We start from the raw sequence: 22947 nt of genomic DNA on the forward strand, positions 1-22947 counted from the left end.
GAGTGAAGGAACTTCAGCCTCCGGGAGGCAGCCCCAGGGCGCTGGGAGCCGCGGCTCACAGCTCACAGCAGCGGGGGAGTCTCCTGAGCTGCACCCCGGGGAGCACCAGCACAAAGTGGGGGCACAGCGGGGGACCTCTGCCAGAGCAAGCACGTGGAGCCAAGCCCTCAGGGCACCCAGCTAGCAGCCTGGTCTTTATGCAGCCCAGAGCCAAAAAACAGAAGCAGGCAGAGCTGGTAAGCAGGAGCCCCCAGGGCATGAGCCCATTGAGCTGAGGGAGGGGAGTGAAGAGAAACTGCAGAGCTCAGTCCTCTGCCCCTGGAACAGGACTCTGGGGCTCTGACCACATTCAGATCCTGATCGCAGTCTAGGCCCCCCCCATAGAACAGCAGGGCCCCCCCACCTCAGCCCCATGGCAGAGGGAGGTGCTTATGGTCATTCACAGACCAGGAGGGAGGACAGAGCCTCACACACTGAGACCCTTGTGGGAGTGTCCCAAAAGCTCAGGAAGCACCCCAAACCAGGCCCAGGCTGGGAAAATGAACAAGCAGAGAAACAAAAGGAAGACTATTGAGAAATATTTTGCAAATGAGCCCAAGAAGGATCAAAATACTCAGTCTGAAGATGAGGAAGCACAAGCTCCTGCATCTAAAGACTCCAAGAAAAACAGAAATTGGGCTCAGGCTATGATAGAGCTCAAAAAAGACTTTGAAGATCAAATGAGGGAGTTAGAAGAAAAACTGGGAAAAGAAAGGAGAGAGATACAGGAGAAACATGAAAATGAAGTCAGCAGCTTAGTCAAGGAAATCCAAAAAAATGCTGAAGAAAATAGCATGCTAAAAAACAGCTTAGGTCAAATGGATAAAACAGTTCAAAAAGTTACTGAGGAGAAGAATGCTTTAAAAAGCAAAATTGGCCAGATGGAAAAAGAGATAAGAAAACTCTCTGAGGAGAACACATCCTTCAGACAAAGAACAGAATTCAGGGAGATTGATGAATTTACCAGAAATCAGGAATCAATACTCCAAAACAAAAAAAATGAAAAATTAGAAGAAAATGTGAAATATCTCATTGAAAAAACAACTGATATGGAAAACAGACTTAGGAAAGATAATTTAAAAATTATTGGAATACCTGAAAGTCATGATCAGGAAAAGAGCCTTGACATCATTTTCAAAGAATTACTACAGGAAAATTGCCCTGATATTCTAGAAGCAGAGGGCAAAATAGAAATGGAGAGAATCCACCGATCCCCCAGAGAAAGAGATCCCAAAAACAACCCCTAGGAATATTATAGCCAAGTTCCAGAACTCCCAAGTCAAAGAGAAAATATTACAAGCAGCCAGAAGGACACAGTTCAAATATCGTGAAGCTGCAGTCAGGATCACACAGGACTTAGCAGCAGCTACACTGGAAGCTCGTAGGGCTTGGAATACAATATACCGAAAGGCAAAAGAGCTTAGAATGCAGCCAAGAATGAACTACCCAGCAAGGCTGAATGTCCTCTTCCAGGGGAAAAAGATGGACTTTCAATGAACCAGGGGAATTTCAAATGTTCCTTTTGGAATGGCCAGAGCTGAACAGAAGGTTTGATCTTCAGATACAGGACTCAGGTGAATCATGGAGATTGGAGGGGAGGGGGGAAATATGAGGGACTTAATAAGGATGAACTGCATGTATTCCTGCATAGAAAAATGACACTGATAATACTCATATGAACCTTCTCAGTTAATAGAGCAGGTAGAGAGAGCTTTTATAGTTAAAGCACAGGAGAAAGCTGAATTTGAAGATAAAATATGGTGTAAAAATGAAGTCAATAGGGAAAAAAAGGGAAATGGAATGGGAGAAAGAAAAAGGAGAGGGGGAATAGTCCAAGATATTTCACATAAGATTTTTTTTATTACAATGAGCTATTGCAATGATATGGAAGGGGGGAGGCAAGGGAGAATGAGGGAACCTTTGCTCTCATCAGAGATGGCTAGGAGAGGAAACAGCAAATATACTCAATGGGGTATAGACATCTGGAGTAAGAAGGAGGGGGGGGAGCAGGGGAAGGGGTGGGGATGTGAATAAAGGAGGAGAGGATGGACCGTGGGGGGAGAGTGGTCAGATATAACACATTTTCTTTCTTACTTCTTGCAAGGGGCTGGGATTGGAAGGCCTGCCCAGGACCATAGGGCTAGGTGGATTCTGGGCCTAAGGGGTGGTATGGGGGCTCAGGGCTTCTTGGCCCCAGGACCAGGGATCTGTCTGCTGAGCCAGTCAACAACCCTACAGCAGAGTCAGAGTGAAAGGAGAGAGAAAATATAGTACATGGTAGTGGAGAAATAAGAAAGGAGGGAGTTGCGATCAGCAATGGCAACAGTGGAAAAATATGGAAGTAACTTTTGTGCTGGACTTATCATAAAGAATGAGATCCACCCATGACAGAGTTGTTGGTATTGGAACAAAGACTCAAGCACATTTTTTGTTATTAATGTGGGGGAAGGTGCAGGGCAAGTGGGGCTGGATGGCCGGCCTGAGGCCACATAGCAGGGTGATCTTTGGGTGTCTGGGGCCGGATTTGGACCCAGGTGCTCCTGGCTCAAGGGCCAATGCTATGTCGGCCACCCAGCCACCCCTACTATTATTACTATTTTATTTTATTTTGGGTCTTTTTTTCCTTTTTTTTTGGTTTTTCCAGGGCAGTGGGGATCGGGTGGCTTGCATGTCACATGGCTGGGTGATTGTTGGGTTTACGAGGCTGGATGTGGGCTCAGGTGCTTGTGGCTCCAGGGCTGGTGCTTCATCCATTGCGCCACCTGGCCATACCTACAATTATTACTATTATTATTTTTTTTAATTTTAATTTTTTTCTCTCCCCTTTACTTTTTTTGCCCAAGCAAGTCTATCTATATTCATGGGGGAGGAGGGGTATTTTGTTTACTTGTAAACAAGAATATTTTATTAATGTAAAAAAACAGTTGTACAAAATGAGAATAAAAAATAAATTTAAAAAAAATAAAAAAATAAAAAAAATAAAATAACTGCAGACAACATAAAATACCTGGGAGTCTATCTGCCAAGGCAGTCTCAGAAACTATATAAAAACAACTATAAAACGCTTTTTACACAAATAATATCAGATTTAAATAACTGAGCAAATGTCAATTGCTCATGGATAGGCCAAGCTAATATAACAAAAATGACAATTCTACTTAAATTAAATTTATTATTCAGGGCAAAGAATTGTAAATCAAGTAAATGTCCTTCAATTGGGGAATGGCTTAGCAAACTGGTATATGTATGTCATGGAACACTATTGTTCTATTAGAAACCAGGAGGGACTGGAATTCAGGGAAGCCTGGAGGGATTTGCATGAACTGATGCTGAGTGAGATGAGCAGAACCAGAAAAACATTGTACAGCATAACAGCAACATGGGAGTGATGATCAATCTTGATGGACTTGCTCATTTCATCAGTGCAACCATCAGAGACAATTTGGGGCTGTCTGCAATGGAGAATACCATCTGTATCTAGAGAAAGAATTGTGGAGTTTGAACAAAGACCAAGAACTATTACCTTTCATTTAGGGGGGAAAAAAACTGATATCTTATTGTCAGATCTTGCTATCTCTTATACTTTGTGTTTCTTCCTTAAGGATATGATTTCTCTCTCATCACATTCAATTTGGATCAGTGTATACCATGGAAACAATGTAAAGACTGGCAAACTGCCTTCTGTGGGGGGAAGGAAAGTAAGATTAGGGGGAAAATTGTAAAATTCAAAATAAATAAAATCTTAAAAAGTGGATACAGGATTTAGACATTAAAAAACTATATTAGAAGCAAACTAGAAGATCAAGGAGCAGTTTACCTGTCAGATCTATGGAAAGAGGAGCAATTTATGACCAAGGAAGAGATGGAGAGTATCATTGAAAATGCACTAGATAATTTTGATTACATTAAATTAAAAAGCTTTTGCATAGACAAAACCACTGTAACAAAGATCAAAAGAAATGTAGTAAATTGGGAAACAATTATCACAACTAGTATTTCTAACAAAGGACTCATTTCTAAAATATACAGAGAACCGAGTCAAATTTTTAAAAAGACAAGCCATTCCCCAATTGACAAATGGTCAAAGGACATGCAAAGTCAATTTACAGCTGAGGAAATCAAAGAGATCCATAGTCATATGAAAAATTGCTCTAAATCATTACTTATTAGAGAAAAGCAAATTAAAGCATCTCTGAGATACCACCTCACACCTCTTAGATCAGAAAGGACAATGATCAATGTTGAAAGGGATGTGGGAAATCTGTGATATTAATACATTGCTGGTGGAGCTGTGAACTCATCCAACCTTTCTGGAGAGCAGTTTGGAATTATCCCCAAAGGGCAACAAAAATGTGCATACCCTTTGGTTCAGCAATACCACTACTTGGTCAAATACCCTGAAGAGATTATGAAAAAGGGTAAAAATAACACTTGTACAAAAATATTCATAGCAGCCCTGTTTGTGGTGGCAAAGAATTGGAAATCAAGTGAATGTCCTTCAATTGGGGAATGGCTTAGTAAACTATGGTATATGTATGTCATGGAACACTATTGTTCTATTAGAAACCAGGAAGGATGGGAATTCAGGGAAGCCTGGAGGGATTTGCATGAACTGATGCTGAGTGAGATAAGCAGAACCAGAAAAACATTGTACACCCTAACAACAACATGGGGGGTTGGTGATCAATCTTGATGAACTTGGGTCATTCCATCAGTGCAACAAACCAGGGACAATTTGGAGCTATCTGAAATGGAGAATACAATCTGTATCTAGAGAAAGAATTGTGGAGTTTGAATAAAAACCAAAGACTATTACCATCAATTTAGGGGGGGGAAAAAAAACACATCTTATTGTATAATTTTGCTATCTCTTATACTTTATTTTTCTTTCTTAAGGATATGATTTCTCTCTCATCCCAGTCAACTGAGATCAATGTATACCATAGAAACAATGTAAAGACTAACAGAATGCCTTCTGTGGGGAGTGGGGGAAGGGAAGCCAGAATTGGGGGAAAATTGTAAAACTCAAAATAAATAAAATCTTTCCAAAAAAAATTACTTATTCAGGGTCATACCAATCAAACTTTCAAAAAATTACTTTATTGAATTAGAAAAAAAATCCAGTAACTAAATTCATAAAGAGGAACAAAAGATCAAGAATATCCAGAGAATTAATGAAAAAAATGCAAAGGAAAGTGAACTAGTCATAATAGATCTAAAATTATATTATAAAGCATTAGTCATCAAAACTGTTTGATACTGGATAAGAAATAGAAAGGTGGATCAGTGGAACAGATTAGGTGCAAAAGAGTCAGCATAAAATAACTATAGTAATCTACTGTTTAATAAACCCAAAGACTCCAGCTTCTGGGGGATAAGAACTCACTCTTCAATAAAAACTGCTGGGAAAACTGGAAGATAAGACCTACATCTCACACCCTTTACCAATATTAGGTCAAAATGGGTGGAGAATTTAGATAAAAAAGGTGATATCCTAAGCCAGTTAGGAGAACAAGGAATAGTTTAACTATCAGACCTATGAAAAGGGGAGCAGTTTATGTCCAAAGAAAAGATAGAGAACATTATTAAGAACAAACCGGATAATCTGATTATATTAAATTTAAAGGTTTTTACACAAACAAAATAACTTCAACCAAGATTAAAAGGAATGAAGTTGGGAAATAATTTTTACAACCAGTGCTTCTAACAAAGGACTCATTTCTAAAACTTATAGAGAACTGAGTCAGATTTATAAAAAAAAAAAGTCTTCCCCAATTGATAAATGGTCAAAGGATATGGAAAGGCAATTCTCAGACAAAGAAATCAAAGCTAACTATAGTCATATGAAAAACTGCTCTAAGCATTATTGATTAGAGAAATGCAAATTAAAATATCTCTGAGGTACTATCTCATACCTCTCAGATTAGTCAATATGACTAAAAAGGATAGTAATCCGTGTTGGGGGGATGTGGGAAAACTGGGACACTGATGCATTGTTGGTGGAATTGTGAACTGATCCAACCTTTCTGGACAGTAATTTGGAATTATGTCCACAGGGCAATATATATATATATATATGTATCCTTTGATTCAGCAATACAACTACTGGGTTTGTATCCCAAAAAGATCATGAAAAAGGATAAAAATCCCAAATGGACAAAAATATTCATAGCAGCTCTTTTTATGGAACCAGAAAATTGGTAATTGAGGGGATGTCTATCGATTAAGGAATGACTGAACAGATTGTGATATATTATGTGGCTGAACACCATTGTTTTATAAGAAATCATGAGGGATGGGACTTCAGAAAAGCCTGGAAAGATTTGCAACAACTGATGCTGAGTGAAATGTGCAGAACCAAAGCATTCAAAACACTAAGAACAACATTGGGTGATGATCAACTATGATAGACTATTTCATTTCAACAATACAATAATCAAAGACAGTTATAAAAGACTTGTGATCCAAAAAGGAAACTGACCAAAGTTTATTATCTTTGATTTTTAAAAGTTGTCTTTTGTATTATATCATTTTTTTCTCTCTGTTTTCTTTTTTTCCATGTGAATTTGATTCTTCTCTCACAGCATGATCAATGGATGTAGCATGGTTATAAATATAGAGCTTATATCAGATTGCTTTCTGTCTGGGGGGAGAGAAAGGAGAGGAGAAAAAAGCAAAACACAAAACCTTGCAAAAATATGATTGTTGAAACCTACTGTTGCATGTAGTTGGAAAAACAAAATATATTTTTAAAAAGAGTTAAGGGTATCATTGTGACTCATTTGTCCAAATGGAAAGCTTACCAGCCAAGACTCAAGAGATATTGCTGCAAATAACAGACTACTTGGTTACCTAGTCCCTTGGAGAAAATTCCCAGTTCTGCCACCATAAGTGCAGGTTAAGTGAGCATTCCAATGAGGAAAAAATGTGCCATATATATACACACACTTCTCATACAAAATGAGGAGGTAGGAAAAGGTGACCTCTGAGGTAACCTAGATTTCCTCATCAAGTTATCACTTATTAAAGATCCCCTCTGTGTTAGGGACTATGCTAAACACCAGATATTTTGCCTCTTTCAAAGTCCAGGTTTCCTCCTCTGTGAAATGAAGGAATTGAACTAGATCTGTGACATCCAACTCAAGTAGAAACCAAGGGCCACCAATCCATATATAAGCATCCCACTTATCAACAATTTTAGAATGTAATATCTACATTTGTTGTATTTTTATTTATTTTAGTAAATATTTTCCAATTATATTTTCATCTGGTCTTGACTATACCCAATATTGAGCCTGGGCATATATGATTGTCCCTTCCCTTTCAGTTCTAGATTCCAAGCTCTAGACTAAAACCTTTGAATTTTCAGTCACAAGCAAAACAAATGGATGCTGAATTCTCCATATTTAACCATATCTCTAATTCCTAGTTATTAACACTAGAGAAGGAAGAATCAGGGAGATAGTAAAGGGAAAGCCAGAATTCCGACTTGAGAGCCTTGAGGATATTTCAAGAGAGCAGTCAAGAATACTCTTCCTTTCATTATAAAAAGAATAGTCTTGTACCTTCATCCCACAGGTCTTGGGTGGACCACATGCTTCTAGGAAAAAGAATCAATCAGACCAACTCTTAGGATTTGCCCATATTTTACAACTCTTCTGAGTAAAGGGACTGACATTCTTTATTTACAGTCTATGCATGCTGGTACCACCACCACCACCACCACCAAGGAGGGAGGGGGAGAGAAGGAGATATAGCTTGACAAGCATGAGGTTGAGAGTCTCCACCTTGGCTTAGCTATTGACCTGGGTGACCTTGGCCAACTCATACTGACCCTCACTCTGAGTTCTTCCTTTGTAAGATGAGTGGGTTGGGTGAGATGCAATTGAATGTTCCCTCCTAGCTCAAGATTTTGAAATGTCTGAAGTTGACAAAGGGTTTCTATCTCTCCTCTCCTACTGGCGGCAGCAGAAGTCACATCTCTGACCACAATTACATGAAAGGATTTCAAATTATACCTTTCCAGGAATTATTCTCCCTGAACTATAAGGTAGTTGCTATGACAGAATGAAAAGAGGAGACTCTTCTCCACCTGGATACTTTCCACTAGAATTACTTTCTAGGGATTTTGTATATCATTCACTTTTAATGGGATTAGAGGATTAAAGGAACATCCAGTCCACCCTCTTAACCTTTCAGAGTAGATAACCGAGGCTCAGAATGGTTAATTAATTTCAACTAGTAATTTACAATGGTGGAATTTGAAGCCAGGTCCTCCTGACATCAAGTTCGATATTTCAAGAGAGATTCTTAACCTTTGTGGTGTCATAGACACCTTCATCAATCTACAAATAAAATGTCCAAGCAACAACAAACCCTATGGACCTATTCCCAGAATAAAGTTTTTAAATGCATTAAATGAAATATATATTGTTATAAAAGAACCCAATTATTTTGAAACATAATCAGCAAAGTTAAAAAAAATCACAGACTCCAATTTAAGAACCTTTGTATCATTAAACTCTGTAGTGCATTTCCAGGAAGGGTTATGATGTCAGTTAGAGAGCCCATTAGCAGAAACTAATCTGTTTTATTAATAATCATGTCTCCCACATCTATTCCCTCTTCTTCATTCTGGTTGCTCAAACTCAGTGTAATGATCCTCTTGCCTCTTCAAAACTATTATCATAATCTTCTAAATGGTTTCCTTAACCTCAATTTCTCCCTCTTCCAATCCGAACTACTCAGAGCTACGAGATTCATTATCCTGAAAGAGAGCTCTGATACCATTATTCCCTTACTAAAAAATTTTCTCTAGTTACTGATCACCTATTAAATGTCTAGTGTGTGAAACTCTCCATCATCTGAGACACAAACTCTCTTTCTAACCTCATCTAATATTATCCCATATCACACATGGGAGCAGAGATGTAGAAATGGAAGAAAGTAGGAACCTCCTCTGAGAAGAGGACATAGAGTCCCATAACCTCATTTTACATAGAAGCAGTGAATGAAAGAGTTTATGGACTTCATCCAAGGTCACATAGATGGTAAAAGTGAGTGTTGGAATTTAAATCCCAATCCCCTGACTCCAGCTAGGTAATGCCATGGTGCATACAGCACCACACCTCATCTACCCTGGGTCCAAATCTAGCCTCAGACACTCACTGGATGTGTGATTCTGGGCAAGTCACTTAATCTCGTTTACTTCAATTTCCTCAACTCTAATAGGAGGAGATGAAAAACCACTCTTGTATCTTTCTCAAGAGTATCTCAAATGGGGTCACAAAGAGTTGGGTACAATAACAACAATCTCTGATTCCAGATCTGAGAAAGAGACAGAGGAGAGACAAGAGACAGACAGCACAACAGCCTAGAAGGAAGTCTTTATAAGGATCTACATAGAGAGAGATCTTGGGGTTCTGAGCAAGGAAGCTGGTAAGAGTCCTTGTGCTCCATAGTTAGAATGCATCCATCTTATTTCAGTTTGAAATTATGTCTTTTAGGAAGGACCCTAAGTGGGGCAATCAGAGTGATGAGAAAGAAGAATTAATGGAAGAGACTAAAGGTCTTTGCTGGAAGATATAGATTTCCTGGATTCTAAGATCTTAGAAACTTTAACTTAAAGCTAAAAGGGACTTTTAGAGTCCAAACCTCAAATTCTGCCTCAGACACTTAGTTGTATGAATCTGGGAAGCACTTAATTTCTTTCTGCCTCAGTTTATTTATCACTAAAATAAGGATAAACAATAGCATTATTATTAATAAATGATATCCTAATTATGCATTGGTTATAAAATAATAATAACTCTTTTGGATTTCTGTGAACATAAAAAGATATAATATTTATAAAGTGCTGTGACTTGTCCAGGGTCACACAATTGTTAGTGCCCAAAGTGTGATTGACCTGGGGTCTTCCTGACTCCATGCCCCACCCACATTTTCCTACCCCACACATGCAAGTTGATAAATGAATGAAATTAATTTGATTTAAATTGATTTTTTTACTCAGCTTGCTTTTAAGATTTCTTTTTTCTTAAACCATTGCACAAGCTAATTGTAAAATGTGTTGGAAAATAAAGCATAATTGCTATTTTGTCTCCTGAGTCTTTGTAATTCCATCCTCATGAGACATCCCAAGTAATTAGGACTCTGCTGGTTCTGTCACAGAGTAACTAAAACTGGTGGCCTTAGACTGCATCAGGAATACTAGAGTTGGGTTTCTGGAGAGGGTAGTAGGGGTAGAGAGTCTGCTTAGTACTGGTGCCCCTCCCAGATTGATTTTTTTTGACTGGGTAAAATAAGTCATTCTTTGCCTCCTTTCTTACCTAGTCTTAATCCTTGAATGGGTGTTGGCTCAGTCCAACTGAGACCTGGGAAAGACCTAAACTTAAAAAAAAAACCAACGTAGGGAGGAAGGAAGGGAAGGAGAAAGAGGCTTCTCAACCTTTGAACTTCAAGCAAAAGTCAGATGATTTCTTATCATATGGAAAATTCTTTCCAAGACAGTAGGATTAAAAAACTATTGATAATCTTCTGCCATCTGAAATTCTCTAATATCACAGCACTAAGGGTAGAGACTTGATTTGTGATTTTGCTGTGTGTGAAATCCCTCTATCAAAGCAGGGTGGCACCTTTTCTACAGCATTGAGGCTTAGAGTGAAACTAAGAGGATCAAAATGTATCAGAGGCAGAGTTTGAACCCACCTCCTCCTGACTTCTAAGTTCCTGATTTCTCTCAGGACATCCTCCCCCACAGACCAGGCTTTTTTCCCCCTACCTCTTACTATCCACCTGTATATACAGGCAGCCCAAGCATTCCATGAAGCCTTTCCTGATACCCTTTAGCTACTCTAGTCTTCCTCCTTCCCCTCCCCTCAACAATAACAATATCAAAATTCCTTGTTACTGTGCTTGGTAATAGTCCAAGGCACTTAATAAATACTTCCTGTTATTGTCAGTTATTCCTTTTTGGTTGGTCTGAATAATTAGACTCCTATACCTGGTGATATGAACTTTACTTACATGAAAGGAGTTCAGAACACTAACTGGAGGCTGTTGTTCAATTGTTTCTGATTCTTCATAACCTTAATTTGGCATTTTCTTGGCAGAGATAGTGAACTGATTTGTTATTTCCTTCTCTAGCTCATTTTACAAATGAGGAAACTGAGGCAAACAGGACTAAGTGACTTGCCCAGGGTCACATAGTTAGGAAGTTTCTGAAGCTGGAATTGAACTCGAGTTTTCTTGTCTCCAGGCTTGGTGCTCTATCCGCTATGGTACCACTTAGCTGCTCAGATAAGTCTAAACTTTCCAAAAAGAACCATGAATCCATGTAAAGGTCATGTAAACAAGGAGTAGATTGATTCATTAGAAGGTAGATGAAATTCAGTTTTATGTAATAAACCAAAGTACTTTTATGATGCCCTGAAGGCTATTTAGGGGTCAAAGAAATGGGGTATTTCAACTACTCAGTGCTATTGGAGCCACATTGATTAGCAATAGTGACATGATCCTAGAGAAATGGGCTGAATGCTTCCATAGTGTTCTTAACAGACCATCGTCAATCAATGCAGAAGCCACTGACTGTTTACTTCAAAATGAAGTCAATACATTCCTAGCTGAAGTTCCAACCAAAGAAGAGGTTTTGAATGTCATTAGGCTCCTTTCAAGTGGCAAAGAACCTGGTGCTGATTCTATTCCAGCTGAGATTTACAAGGAAGGGGGGTACATTGCTCATCTGACTGAAATTTTCCTGGTTATATGGCATGAAGAGATAATTCCCCAAGAATACAAGAACGCCTCCATCTTCCATCTCCATAAAGGTAAAGGGAATAGGTTGTCCTCTGACAATCACAGGGACATTTCTTTTAGTCACTGCTGGTAAGATTCTTACCAGAGTCCTTCTCAGTAGGCTGATCCTTCACCTGGAAGATGGTCACCTCCCTGAGAACCAGTGTGGCTTCAAAAAGGGTCAAGGAACAGTTTATGGTGTTTGCTGTCAGACAACTCTGGGAAATATGCCAGGAACAGAACAGAGGTCTGTATACAACATTTGGAGATCTGACCAAGGCCTTAGATACCATCAGTTGTGAGGATTTATGGAAAATTATGTCAAAATTTGATTGCCCAGAGAAGTTCATCAGTTCCATGATGGCATGCTTGCCTGAGTTTTGGATAGTGGAAGATGCTCTCGAGATTTCCCAGTCACCATTGGAGTGAAACAAGGATGCGACCTTGCTCCCATACTTTTTAGCATGGTGTTTTCAGCCATGTTATCCACACCTTCACTGAGCATGAACATGACCTCAAGGTCAGCTACCTCTCTGCTAGCAAATTCTTCAATTTGAAAAGGTTGCAAGCCAAGACCAAAGAGGAGGGAGTGTGAGTGCAAGATCTTCTTTCTGCAGATGACTGTGCCTCAATGCAGCCTCTGAAGCTGAGATGCAACAAAGTATGGATCAATTCTCTGCTGCTTGTGCTTATTTTGATCTAACAATGAACACCAACAAAACACAGGTGCTCTATCAACTAGTACCACACCATCCATATGTGGAACCACTGGAGAAGTTTTGAGTACAGTGGACAAGTTCACTTACCTTGGCAGTGTCCTTTCCAAGGAAGTACACATTGACAATGAGGTTGTCACATATATTGCCAGGATTTGGGAGGCTCCAAAATAAAAGTATGGAAGAGAAGAAGTATTAGACTGACTACAAACTGAAGGTCTTACAGAGCTATTGTGTTGACCTCATGGCTATATAAGCCTGTGAAACCTGGACAATCTACCAATGCCATGTCAGGAGACTGAATCGCTTCCACTTAGGAAGATTCTGAAGATCACCTGGCAGGAGAAGATACCAGACACTTAAGTCCTTTCCTGAACTAAATTTCCAAGCATTCAAATATTACTACAGAAAGCACAAATATGATGGGCTGGACACATTATTAGGAGGCCAGATATATGCACCCTGAAGGTCTCTCTTAAGAACTTTAGAGCTGATTGCACAGCATGGGAAACATTGGCACAGGACCACCCAGCATGGAGTGCCCTCTTCAGTGAGGGGGCTGCATTTTATGAGGAAGGCAGAACTGAAACAATTCAAAGGAAATGTGAGATATATAAGTTTAGAGTACCCACCCCAGGTGTTCACATAGACTACTCCAACCTGTGGTAGAGCATTCCAAGCTCATATTGATCTGACAACCAGTTGGACACAGTCTAATGTGTCTCAAACATAGCAATTTCATTTTGTTCGATAACAAAGGACAAGGATCAACCAACTAACTCTCTACCTCAAAGAGAGATGTTTGGATTTCCTATATAGGCAGTGGGAATTGAAGAGGTCTGCATTCCATCAAGTAACCAAGTTAATTAATGATTACCCTTCGCTCTATAACAAAACAAAAACCAAACAGGAATAAATTAATTTACTGATGGCTGTAATGTGGCTGCAGACCACAGAGCCTTCTCAGGCTCCCTTAGAGGAAGTGGATGAGCCAGCTATCTCTCCATTTAGGGACAAGCTTCAAAACCAACAACAGTCATCCCCTCCTATCATGGTTCTATTGACCAGGACTTCTAAATTATACATTTTTTATGGAGTCTAATAGAGTTGCTAATTCTGAAATAGACAACCTAGATTATATTTGAAAAAATTTGGAAAAATGCAAAAGACTCTCTAGATCAAGAACAAATTCAGACAATAAAGACCAGTGGATTCAGGGAGGCAGTGAGATCACAGCAAGACTACTGGACCAGAAGCCAGAAAATCTGGCTCTACCACATGAGTAGGCCCCCTGAAATCTCTGTGCCTTGGTTCCCTCATCTATAAAATGGAGATCTACTTTACTGCTGACCATGGTGGGCCCCTCAAATCTTTGTACCTCAATTTCCTCAATCATAAAATAGAAGCCTTAATAATTTCTGCACCCTTGATCTTCAGAGCTATTATAGAGAAATGAGAAGATTGTAGATTTATAACTGAAAGAAACCTCTGAGGGGATCAAATCTATCTTCTCATTTTAAAGCTGAGAAAACAGAGGCCCAGGATTACAGAGCAGTGTGATTTCTATTCAGATCTTCCTCCAATCATGCCACTCTACCTTTGTCACTGAGAAGCCAAAGGTATGGAACTGTGAGTTATTATGACAGCTATTAGCCCTGTCAAAGGGATAAATCATCCAAGTACAAGGTACATTGCATTATGTAAGTGAGACACTAATATTCACAGTCAGCCAGACATGAGGTCCTTATCACGGGCGGGAGAAAGCTGTTTTTTAAGCTTAGGGCCTTTTGAAATGAATCAAAGCTGTTCCATATTTAAGGGCTCTGGGTATCACACAGAAAAAGGAAATCTATTTAAGAAAACGGTTAGAAGGGTAATAAAAAGGCTCTTGGCACTGGGCACACCCACCATTTCCTTTAGAACAATGGTTGATGAAGGAAGTAGGTATATGTGTTGGGGAATGAGGTGTGTATGGGGGGGGCATATATTTCCCCTGTAAAACAGAAATAATTCTAAAAGACAAATGAGGTACCTGTGCAGGTAGACCCCCCCCAACACACACACACACACACACAACCTTGATGAACTTCATCCAGGATGCTTTGCCCTCTGTCCTAAGCAAGGACCTCTCCCATCTTCAAGGTGGGCAGAGAAGAGCAGTCACCCACCAGCAGGCCGGGCACTTACCACCTGTCTTGGGTCCTGCTGCCAAAGCCTCCATACAGCTGGCAAATTTGGAGAGCAGCCCCCTGATGGAATTCCCCATGGCTGGTACTGACAGAAGGGACCCAGAATTATCCAGACTTTCTTTGCTGCAAACTCAGCCCTTTTTCCTAGCAATGAACACAGTGATCCAGCCAGGATCAAGGCAAAAACAAAATTTAAAAAAAAAACCTCTTCTGAAAGACGACAAAAAAAAATCTTAGTGTTCAGATCCAAATGATTTCCAAGCAACTGTGAACGCACAGAAGTTGGCTTCCCCTGAGCTTAGCTGGCTACTACTGATAACATGCGGAGGAGGCCCCCCTCCTCTCCCTGCCCCATGAATAGTCAAATTCAATGTGGGAGAGAGGTATGTCCTCTGGAGCACAGGAATTATTATACTCTGGCCGGGCCCCAACTATTTTATTCCAAAGGAAGTACGAGGAACGAGGGATCTGTCTGTCTGTCCCCTGGCTGAGAGGTCAGGGCATTCCAGCCTCCAGTGAGCACCCAACCTAGGCGGCCTGGCTCAGCTCCAAGAGCCCAGGCCCTTGGCATGGATGGACGCCTTCTCCCTAAATGGGTGGGAGCTTTCCTGCCTCCTGGCAGGCCAAGGACAAAAAGGTGTTGGAGCTCAGTCACAACCCTGAGCTCAGTTTCTAACAAGTGCAAACAGTGGAGCATTGTTTTAATTGAGTTTAAACTGTGCCTTCCTACAATTCCCACATCTCTTATCAAGGAGAATAATAGTAATCACTCCCACCATCCAGTGCATTTTTGACCCTTCCCTCTTACCTAGGGTCGGGTGTCAAATTTTGCCTTTGATGATTCCATAACATCTCTCACATCCAACCCTTTCTGTTCACATAGCTACCACCCTCATACAGACCCTCATTCCATCCTGCAATAGTTTTCCTAATTCTTCTCCCTTTGTCTCTCCTCTAAAATCCATCTTCCACACAGTTGGTGAAGTCCTTTTTCGTCTTTTTTTTTTGAGGCAATTAGGGTTAAGTGACTTGTCCAGGGTCACACAACAAGTATCTGAGGTTGGATTTGAACTCAGGTTCTCCTGACTCCAAGACCAATGCTCTATTCACTGAACCACCCAGCCACCCTTAAAGTTCATCCCCCCACCTTTTTTTTTCTTTTTGAGGCAATTAAGACAAAGTGAGTGGTGCAGGGTCTTGCAGCAAGTAAGTGATTTGATTTTAACTCAGGTCCTCCTGATCCCCACAGCCAACACCCTATCCATTGAACCACTCAGCTGCCCTTAAAGTCCTTCCTAAATCCCAGTCTGACCGTAACACTATCCTGCTCATTAACTCCAATGGCTTCACTGTTCATAGAATCTAACAGAAACCCTCCCATTTAACTGATAAATCAGACCCTTCACAACTGACTCTAATCTGAGCCTTTCCAGACTGATTATTCATCGCCTGTCTCCTCACACTCCCCACAGTCAAACTGAACTTCTTGCTGATCATAAATCCTGAACACATCCCTCACCTCCATGTGTATGATTACATTCCCTCCTCACTTCTACTCCTGAAAATCCCTTCTTTCTTCCAAAACTCAGCTCAGGCCCTGTCTTCTACAGGAAGCCTTCTCTGATTTCCCAGCTGCTGATGCTCCCTAGCCAGCCCCACCTCCATCACCAGAACTTTGCATTTGTTTTGGATATGTTTGCTATATATTCTCTATTATCATGTACCCTGATAGAATGTAAAATCCTTGAGAGTGAGGATAGTCTGATTCTTGGCACTTGTTCCCTTAATATTTAACACAAAATCTAGCATATGGTTGGTGCTTAATAATTACTTACTGTTGATTCATTCATTCATTCATTCATTTTCCCTTTATTAAACACCTGCTATGGATAGACACTCTGGATTAAAAACTTGGAGGACTGCAGTTTCCTGAAGGAATCTTCAGTCTCAAAGTGAGAATGTTACACTAAAATTTCTATAGTCCAGAGCCCCCTTGATTTCAATGATTTGTTACTCCCTTCCCCAATGCAGATATACATCAAGCCTTTGAGAGAGCTGGTGTAATCTAAAAGTCTGTCCCCTACAGCCAGGGGGAGATGAGCTTCTCCAGACCTAATCTCCAGACTTCCAGACTTCTCAGATGACCAACATAAAGCATATCCCTGGTCCCATCCTCAGTCTTTTTCTAGCTTGGAAGATTTACTTTACCTCAGTTTGCAGTTCACTGGCATAGAGTATTCAAGGACACCTCCATGCTATGTAGAGACATCAAAGGAGGGTCCAAATCCTAGCTCAGGCACTCATTACCTATATGAACCTAGGCAACTTTCCTTTCCTGAGTCTCTGTTCGCTCATCTGTAAAATGAGGAGAGTTGGGTTAATTTGACCATAGAGGTCCCTTCCAATGTCCATCTTTGATCCTTTGTTAGTTTAATGCTATTAAAATGAAAGTCGTCCTCCTCCCTTCAGCTACCAATCAGTAAATGTTGGGGTGAGAGGAGATGGACTTTGTAAATGTGTATTACTTGGGAATTTATTAGGAAGTACCATTATTATGTTGAACTAAAAGCTAGTGACAGCCTTTTTTTTTTTTTAAAGAAAAGATATCATGCTGAAAGTAAGGACATCCTCCTACTCCCCCACTGGCATTTGGGGCTGATGCCTGTCAACGTTTTACATTGACCAGGCCACTGCTGGAAGCTTCTTGCTGGGAATTTGTGAAGGCTTAAACAGAACTCCCCTCCCCCCCATTGTCAAGGGCAGTCAAGCCCGACTGGCTGGGTAAGCCATGTGGAGAGGGCTAGGATTAGAGCATTAATAATAAATTAGTTGAAAGCAAATCAAATCCCCTGGGCTAATAGGTTTAGACACAACACACTGACACACACACACACACAAACACATGTGGACACACACACAGGATATTTGAAACCATTCATGGAATTTGTCCTCCTGGGAGTTGAAAGCCTTGAAAGGGGCACTCAGCTGGCGGTGAGACCACCAGGCTTCCTTCCAGGCCATCACAAGGCTACTCCTTCGTACTAAGGGCAGCTGTGATCCACTTGTGATGTGGGAGGTGTGAGACTGGGAGAGGGAGGGAGGAAGGACAGAATGGGGGGAGGGAGGGAGGGAGAGAGAGAGGGAGGGAGGGAGGGGGGGAGAGAGAGAGAGAGAGAGAGAGAGAGAGAGAGAGAGAGAGAGAGAGAGAGAGAGAGGAGACCTAATACACTTGCAAAAAAGAAAACCAGAAATGTCTTCCCAGCCAAAGACCCAAAATTTCCTTCAGCTGGAGTGTTGGGAACAGAATTAGTCCTGGAATGTTAGGACCACATGATCCTAAATGATTTCACCTCCCAGGATCTGAGTTCCCACCTCTGAAAAATGAGGAAAGATTCTAAAAAGTCATCTAGTATTTTGAGGGGAAGCTAGGTGGCACAGTGGATAGAGCACTGGCCCTGGAGTCAGGAGGATCTGAGTTCAAATGCGACCTCAGACACTTATTAATTGCCTAGCTGTGTGGCCTTGGGCAAATCACTTAACCCCATTGCCTTGCAAAAAAAAAAAAAACCCTAAGAAGTCATCTAGTGTCCTCTCATTTTACAGTTGAGAAAATCAAGTCCCAGAGAAGAAGAGATTCCATAAATTCATAGCCATTTTAAATGGCAGATCTGAGATTTGAATTCAGGTCCACTAGCTAGGTGGTGTCACAGCACATAGAGCATAGTGCACAGAGTAGTCAGAAAGACTCATCTTCCTGAATTCAGATCTGACCTCAGACACTTACTAGTTATGTGACCCTGGGCAAGTCATTCGGGCCTGTTTTACCTCAGTTTCCTCAGTTGCAACAATGAGTTGGAGAAGGAAAAGGCAATCTACTCCAGTATCTCTGCCATGAAAACTCCAAAAGGGATAATGGAGAGTCAGACATAATTGAACTCCAAACCCAATGTTCTTTCCATGTACTCAATGCAAGGTGCTGGTATAATACCATACTACCTTCCCTTTGTTTTACAGATGAGGAAACAAATTCAGAGAAGGAAATAAGTTGCTTAAGTTGTATGAGGTCAATTTAAGAATTGATTCACATTCTCTGGTTCTAATGAGAAAGCTGATTTCATTGGACCATGCCACCTCAGGGGAGAGCTAGATCCAAATCCCTCCTTCAAAATTTATAGGTGGGTGATTCTGGACAAGTTCCTAAATTCCTCTGAGTTTCAGATTTCTTATCTGTAAAGCAGGGATATTAGGAGGCTGAAATGAGAAAATATGTGTGAAGCTCTTTACAGACCTTAAAATACTGCATAAATAACAGTAGGTATGAATTAATGTCAATATGGAGATGTAACACCAGCCCAAGGAACTCCTTGAGTACCTCCTGGGGCCAGGGCGAGCTGCCCTAGGCAAGAGTGTACTGGAGACAGGGAGTGGTAGACTATGTCTATAGTCCCTACTGCTGATGAGGTCAAGGCTGGTGCTTTGCTTTAATTCAAAAGTTCTGTGCTGTAGCCAACTGTATACCCACATTAAGCCTGGCACCAAGATGTAAGCACCCCAGTAGTAGACTTCTAGGCTACCTAAGGAAAATCAGGGATAGGTCAGAAAAAATGAAGTGGATGAAAATTTGCCAATAAGAATTGAGATAGGGCATGTGAAGGACCACTGCACTTCTGGTCTGGCTAAGACCCATCTCCAGGTAATATAGACAGACAGACAGACAGACAGATAGACAGATATTAGATAGATAGATAGATAGATAGATAGATAGATAGATTAGATAGATAGATGATAGATGGGTGGGTGGATGGATGGATGAAGGATGAATAGCTTGATAGGTTTAGATAAACAGACATTGCTAGGCAGAAAGATGATAGAAAGATAAGACAGATAGATGAGTAGTAGTACATTTTCAAAGAGGACAAGATGACATCACTACATTATATGGTTATCAGATCAATACAAATTCAGAATGCCATACCACAAGGTGGCATGGTGGTCCTGTGTCAGTCTCTCCCATGCTGCAAAATCTTAGGTAGATAATAACTGGATGGATGGATGGATGGATGATGAATAAATGAATTAATGAATAGGTAAAATAAAAAATAAATGGATGAATGAATAAATACACACAAAAATGGATATGTAGTAAATGAATGAATGAACAATAAATAAGTGAAGAAAGAAAGGAGAAGAAGGAAGGAAGGAAGGAAGGAAGGAAGGAAGGAAGGAAGGAAGGAAGGAAGGAAGGAAAAAATATGGAAGACATAGAAAGGAGGGATGTAAGAAGCCTAGCAAAAGTGGAAAAAATACTGTATTTTATTATTTTTAAAATTATTTATACAAATTAACTTATTTGACACCAAAGCATAATAATGTCCAGGCAGTAACTATTTATCACCATATTACAGATGTAGAAATTGAGGACAAAAGACCTGTCCCATATCATATGACTGAGAAGCAGCAGACCCATGATTAAAATCCAGCCCAAGTCCCATCTTCTTCAAGAGGCCCTTTCTTTTCCTGCCCTCATCACCTTCATTCATGTACTACTAAGGTCTCCTCTCTAAGATGAACCATTTCTCCAATGAGATAATGAAAGAAAGAGAAAATGATTTTTGTTAAATAGGGTTATAATTTTAATTTTAAAAAAGAAATAATTTTATTACTAAGCCCAGAAAAAATGAAAAGAGGTTGCTAATTTTTTTTTTAGGTTTTTGCAAGGCAATGAGGTTAAGTGGCTTGCCCAAGGCCACACAGCTAGGTAATTATTAAGTGTCTGAGGCTGGATTTGAACTCAGGTACTCCTGACTCCAGGGCCGATGCTCTATCCACTACGCCATCTAGCCGGCCCCACTGCTAAAATTTTTAAAGGAAAAAGTTGGAGAACCTATAACCATTTAAAGTAATTAATGCAAAATCCTGACAGTCTCTATGGTAATATGTTCAAACATTTTAGGATGTACACATTAAGTTTGGCACCAAGATGTAAGCAACCCTGTAAATTTTATATATATACATACTATATATATATATATATATATATATATATATATATATAGTATGTAGTAGTCATTTCATTCAGAGGTTCTTTTCTCTCCCAGAAGACCCTGCCATCATTCCTCAACTGGCTCTTCCCTAGATGTTTCCTTAACTGCTGTGTCCTTCTTTCCCCCAGGGAGCCTCCTTCTCCCACTGTGGAGTTCTTCCTAGATCCTCCATTTTGAGGAATGGCCCCAGCTGGCCATTCTTCCCTTCTCTCCTGGCTCTGCTTTTGGCCTTCTGGACTGTGGTTACCTCTGTGCCCCTATCTAGGAAACACTTACTAAATATGTGTTAACTTGACTTGACTTGGTCATGGCCACAGTAAGGCCATCTAAGAACATTTCCAAGGACAGACAGCAAACACCAGCATGGCAGAGGTGACTGAAACGCTGTTGAAGAACTCTAGAAAAGTGTGGGAGAATCTTGCCAACCCCTCTGTGGTATGTTCAGTAAAGAACCTGAATGCCATCACTCAGAGTGACAAAGAAGAAGTATAAAGAATTGAAAATAAAGAACAAAGGCATGTTAGGGATTCTAGGTTTCCCAATTAGCCATTAAAAACAAAAAATCAAAAAGTACAAAGTGAACAAAAATTCTTTCCATGGGTTTAAGAAGTAAAGATATCAGAAGAGAGAGAGAGAGAGAGAGAGAGAGAGAGAGAGAGAGAGAGAGAGTGAGTTCAGGAAGGAGGGGGGATTAAAAGAACAGCTGGTCATCTTTCTGGTCCCAAGAAATCCAACACAATGAGAACACAAGTTCAATCAGATAAGACAGAAAGCATGCACACCATTAATACAACAAACATCAGAACAGTTAGATAGGGAGGTGATTGAAACTGTGTCTTCTCTGCAAAAGTGTAAAGGGAAACATTCTGGATAAGAACCATAATTATTCACTCAGACACTTTACAATGTGCATGAATTACCAGCAAAGTATTTCACCAGCACAAGGGGACAAGCCTGACCTCTTCTTTTCCTTAATAGTAGGCAGTCCTTGTCTATTCACCAAAAGACAAGGACATGGGACCTCTCTGAATCAAACCAATCATGCATTTGTGTACTTCATACAAAGCATTCATAGCTATACCACTAAAAATATCCATAAAATACCAGCTGAGGAACAAGATCACCTCCTCTAAAGGTCCCAGGAATATGAAGAATGACTTATTAATTATCTGATTGTTATTGAACAAGTTGCCTGAAAGTACCACAATACTTACACTACCATTATTGATGGTTGCAAAGCCTCTGACTCAGTTGTGCACTCATAGCTTATTTATATTCAACAAATACATAAAATAAATCCAAATAAAGTAAAAATGCTAGAGTATTTGATGTTTTCACAGAAAATCATTGCCCATTCAAACCAAGTCCCCACATATTATTCAAAACAATTTATATAAAATGCATCATCTTTCAGGGACACAGTTTAAATCATTGGCAATTCTGTCTAGTCTGAAACCCATTATTAGTGCTACTAAATAGAACTGAGTAGGGCCTCTAAAATAAAGAGGTAGTCATATCAAAATGTCTTATTAATCATTTGACCTAAATGAAAAACTTCTCCTTCCAATGGAAATGCCAATAAATGTACTTTTTTTAAAAAAACATAGATCAAGTAATGATTGAGACTAAACAATTCAAACTTGAATTCAGATGCCAAACAGAAACAAATGACAAAGCAAATAATTACAAATGCCTTGATCTCTTCCAGGTAAGACATAGCATACTTAAGGCAATCAAAGCAAAAGATGAGACTGTGCATATCAAGAGATTTGGTGGTGTTCTTAAATCAAAGCTCAATGGATAATAACACATTTAAAGAAATCACCACCTACAAACGACTAGTCTTAATAAACACTTTCAGAGCTGGAAAATGAAACATAATAGATTTAAAAGAATACTAACAAAAATTCATATAATAGTAACCAAACACATGAAACATTCCTTAAGGTAATTTTGGAAAGTTTAATACTTTCTCATCAAGTATAAATTCATAATTTATAAAAATGCTTTTGGACCAAGAGAATATCCTCCCACTAAGATATAGTAGGGCAGCTAGGTGGTGCAGTGGATAGAGCACCAACTCTGGAGTCAGGTGGACCTGAGTTCAAATCCAGACTTAGACACTTAATAATCACCTAGCTGTGTGACCTTAGGCAAGTCACTTAA

The 22947-nt window shown here is 40.0% G+C and overlaps 1 protein-coding gene across 3 annotated transcripts in view; it reads right to left on the reverse strand.

Moving 5' to 3' along the window:
• The window catches only part of MCF2L2 (MCF.2 cell line derived transforming sequence-like 2), a 377565-nt gene that overhangs the window by 322428 nt on the left and 32190 nt on the right, over positions 1-22947 (reverse strand). The window contains exon 1 of one of the 3 annotated variants that reach the window (XM_074191034.1): positions 14736-15181. The exons of the other annotated variants lie outside the window; for them this stretch is intronic. Within the exon in view, the coding sequence (XP_074047135.1) occupies positions 14736-14814 (79 nt within the window). The 5' untranslated portion in view covers positions 14815-15181. Of the gene's footprint in view, positions 1-14735; positions 15182-22947 lie in introns of those variants that run through there. 3 annotated transcript variants of the gene reach the window in all.

Source organism: Macrotis lagotis, chromosome 6 (genome assembly GCF_037893015.1).
Source record: "Macrotis lagotis isolate mMagLag1 chromosome 6, bilby.v1.9.chrom.fasta, whole genome shotgun sequence".
NCBI lineage: Eukaryota > Metazoa > Chordata > Mammalia > Peramelemorphia > Peramelidae > Macrotis > Macrotis lagotis.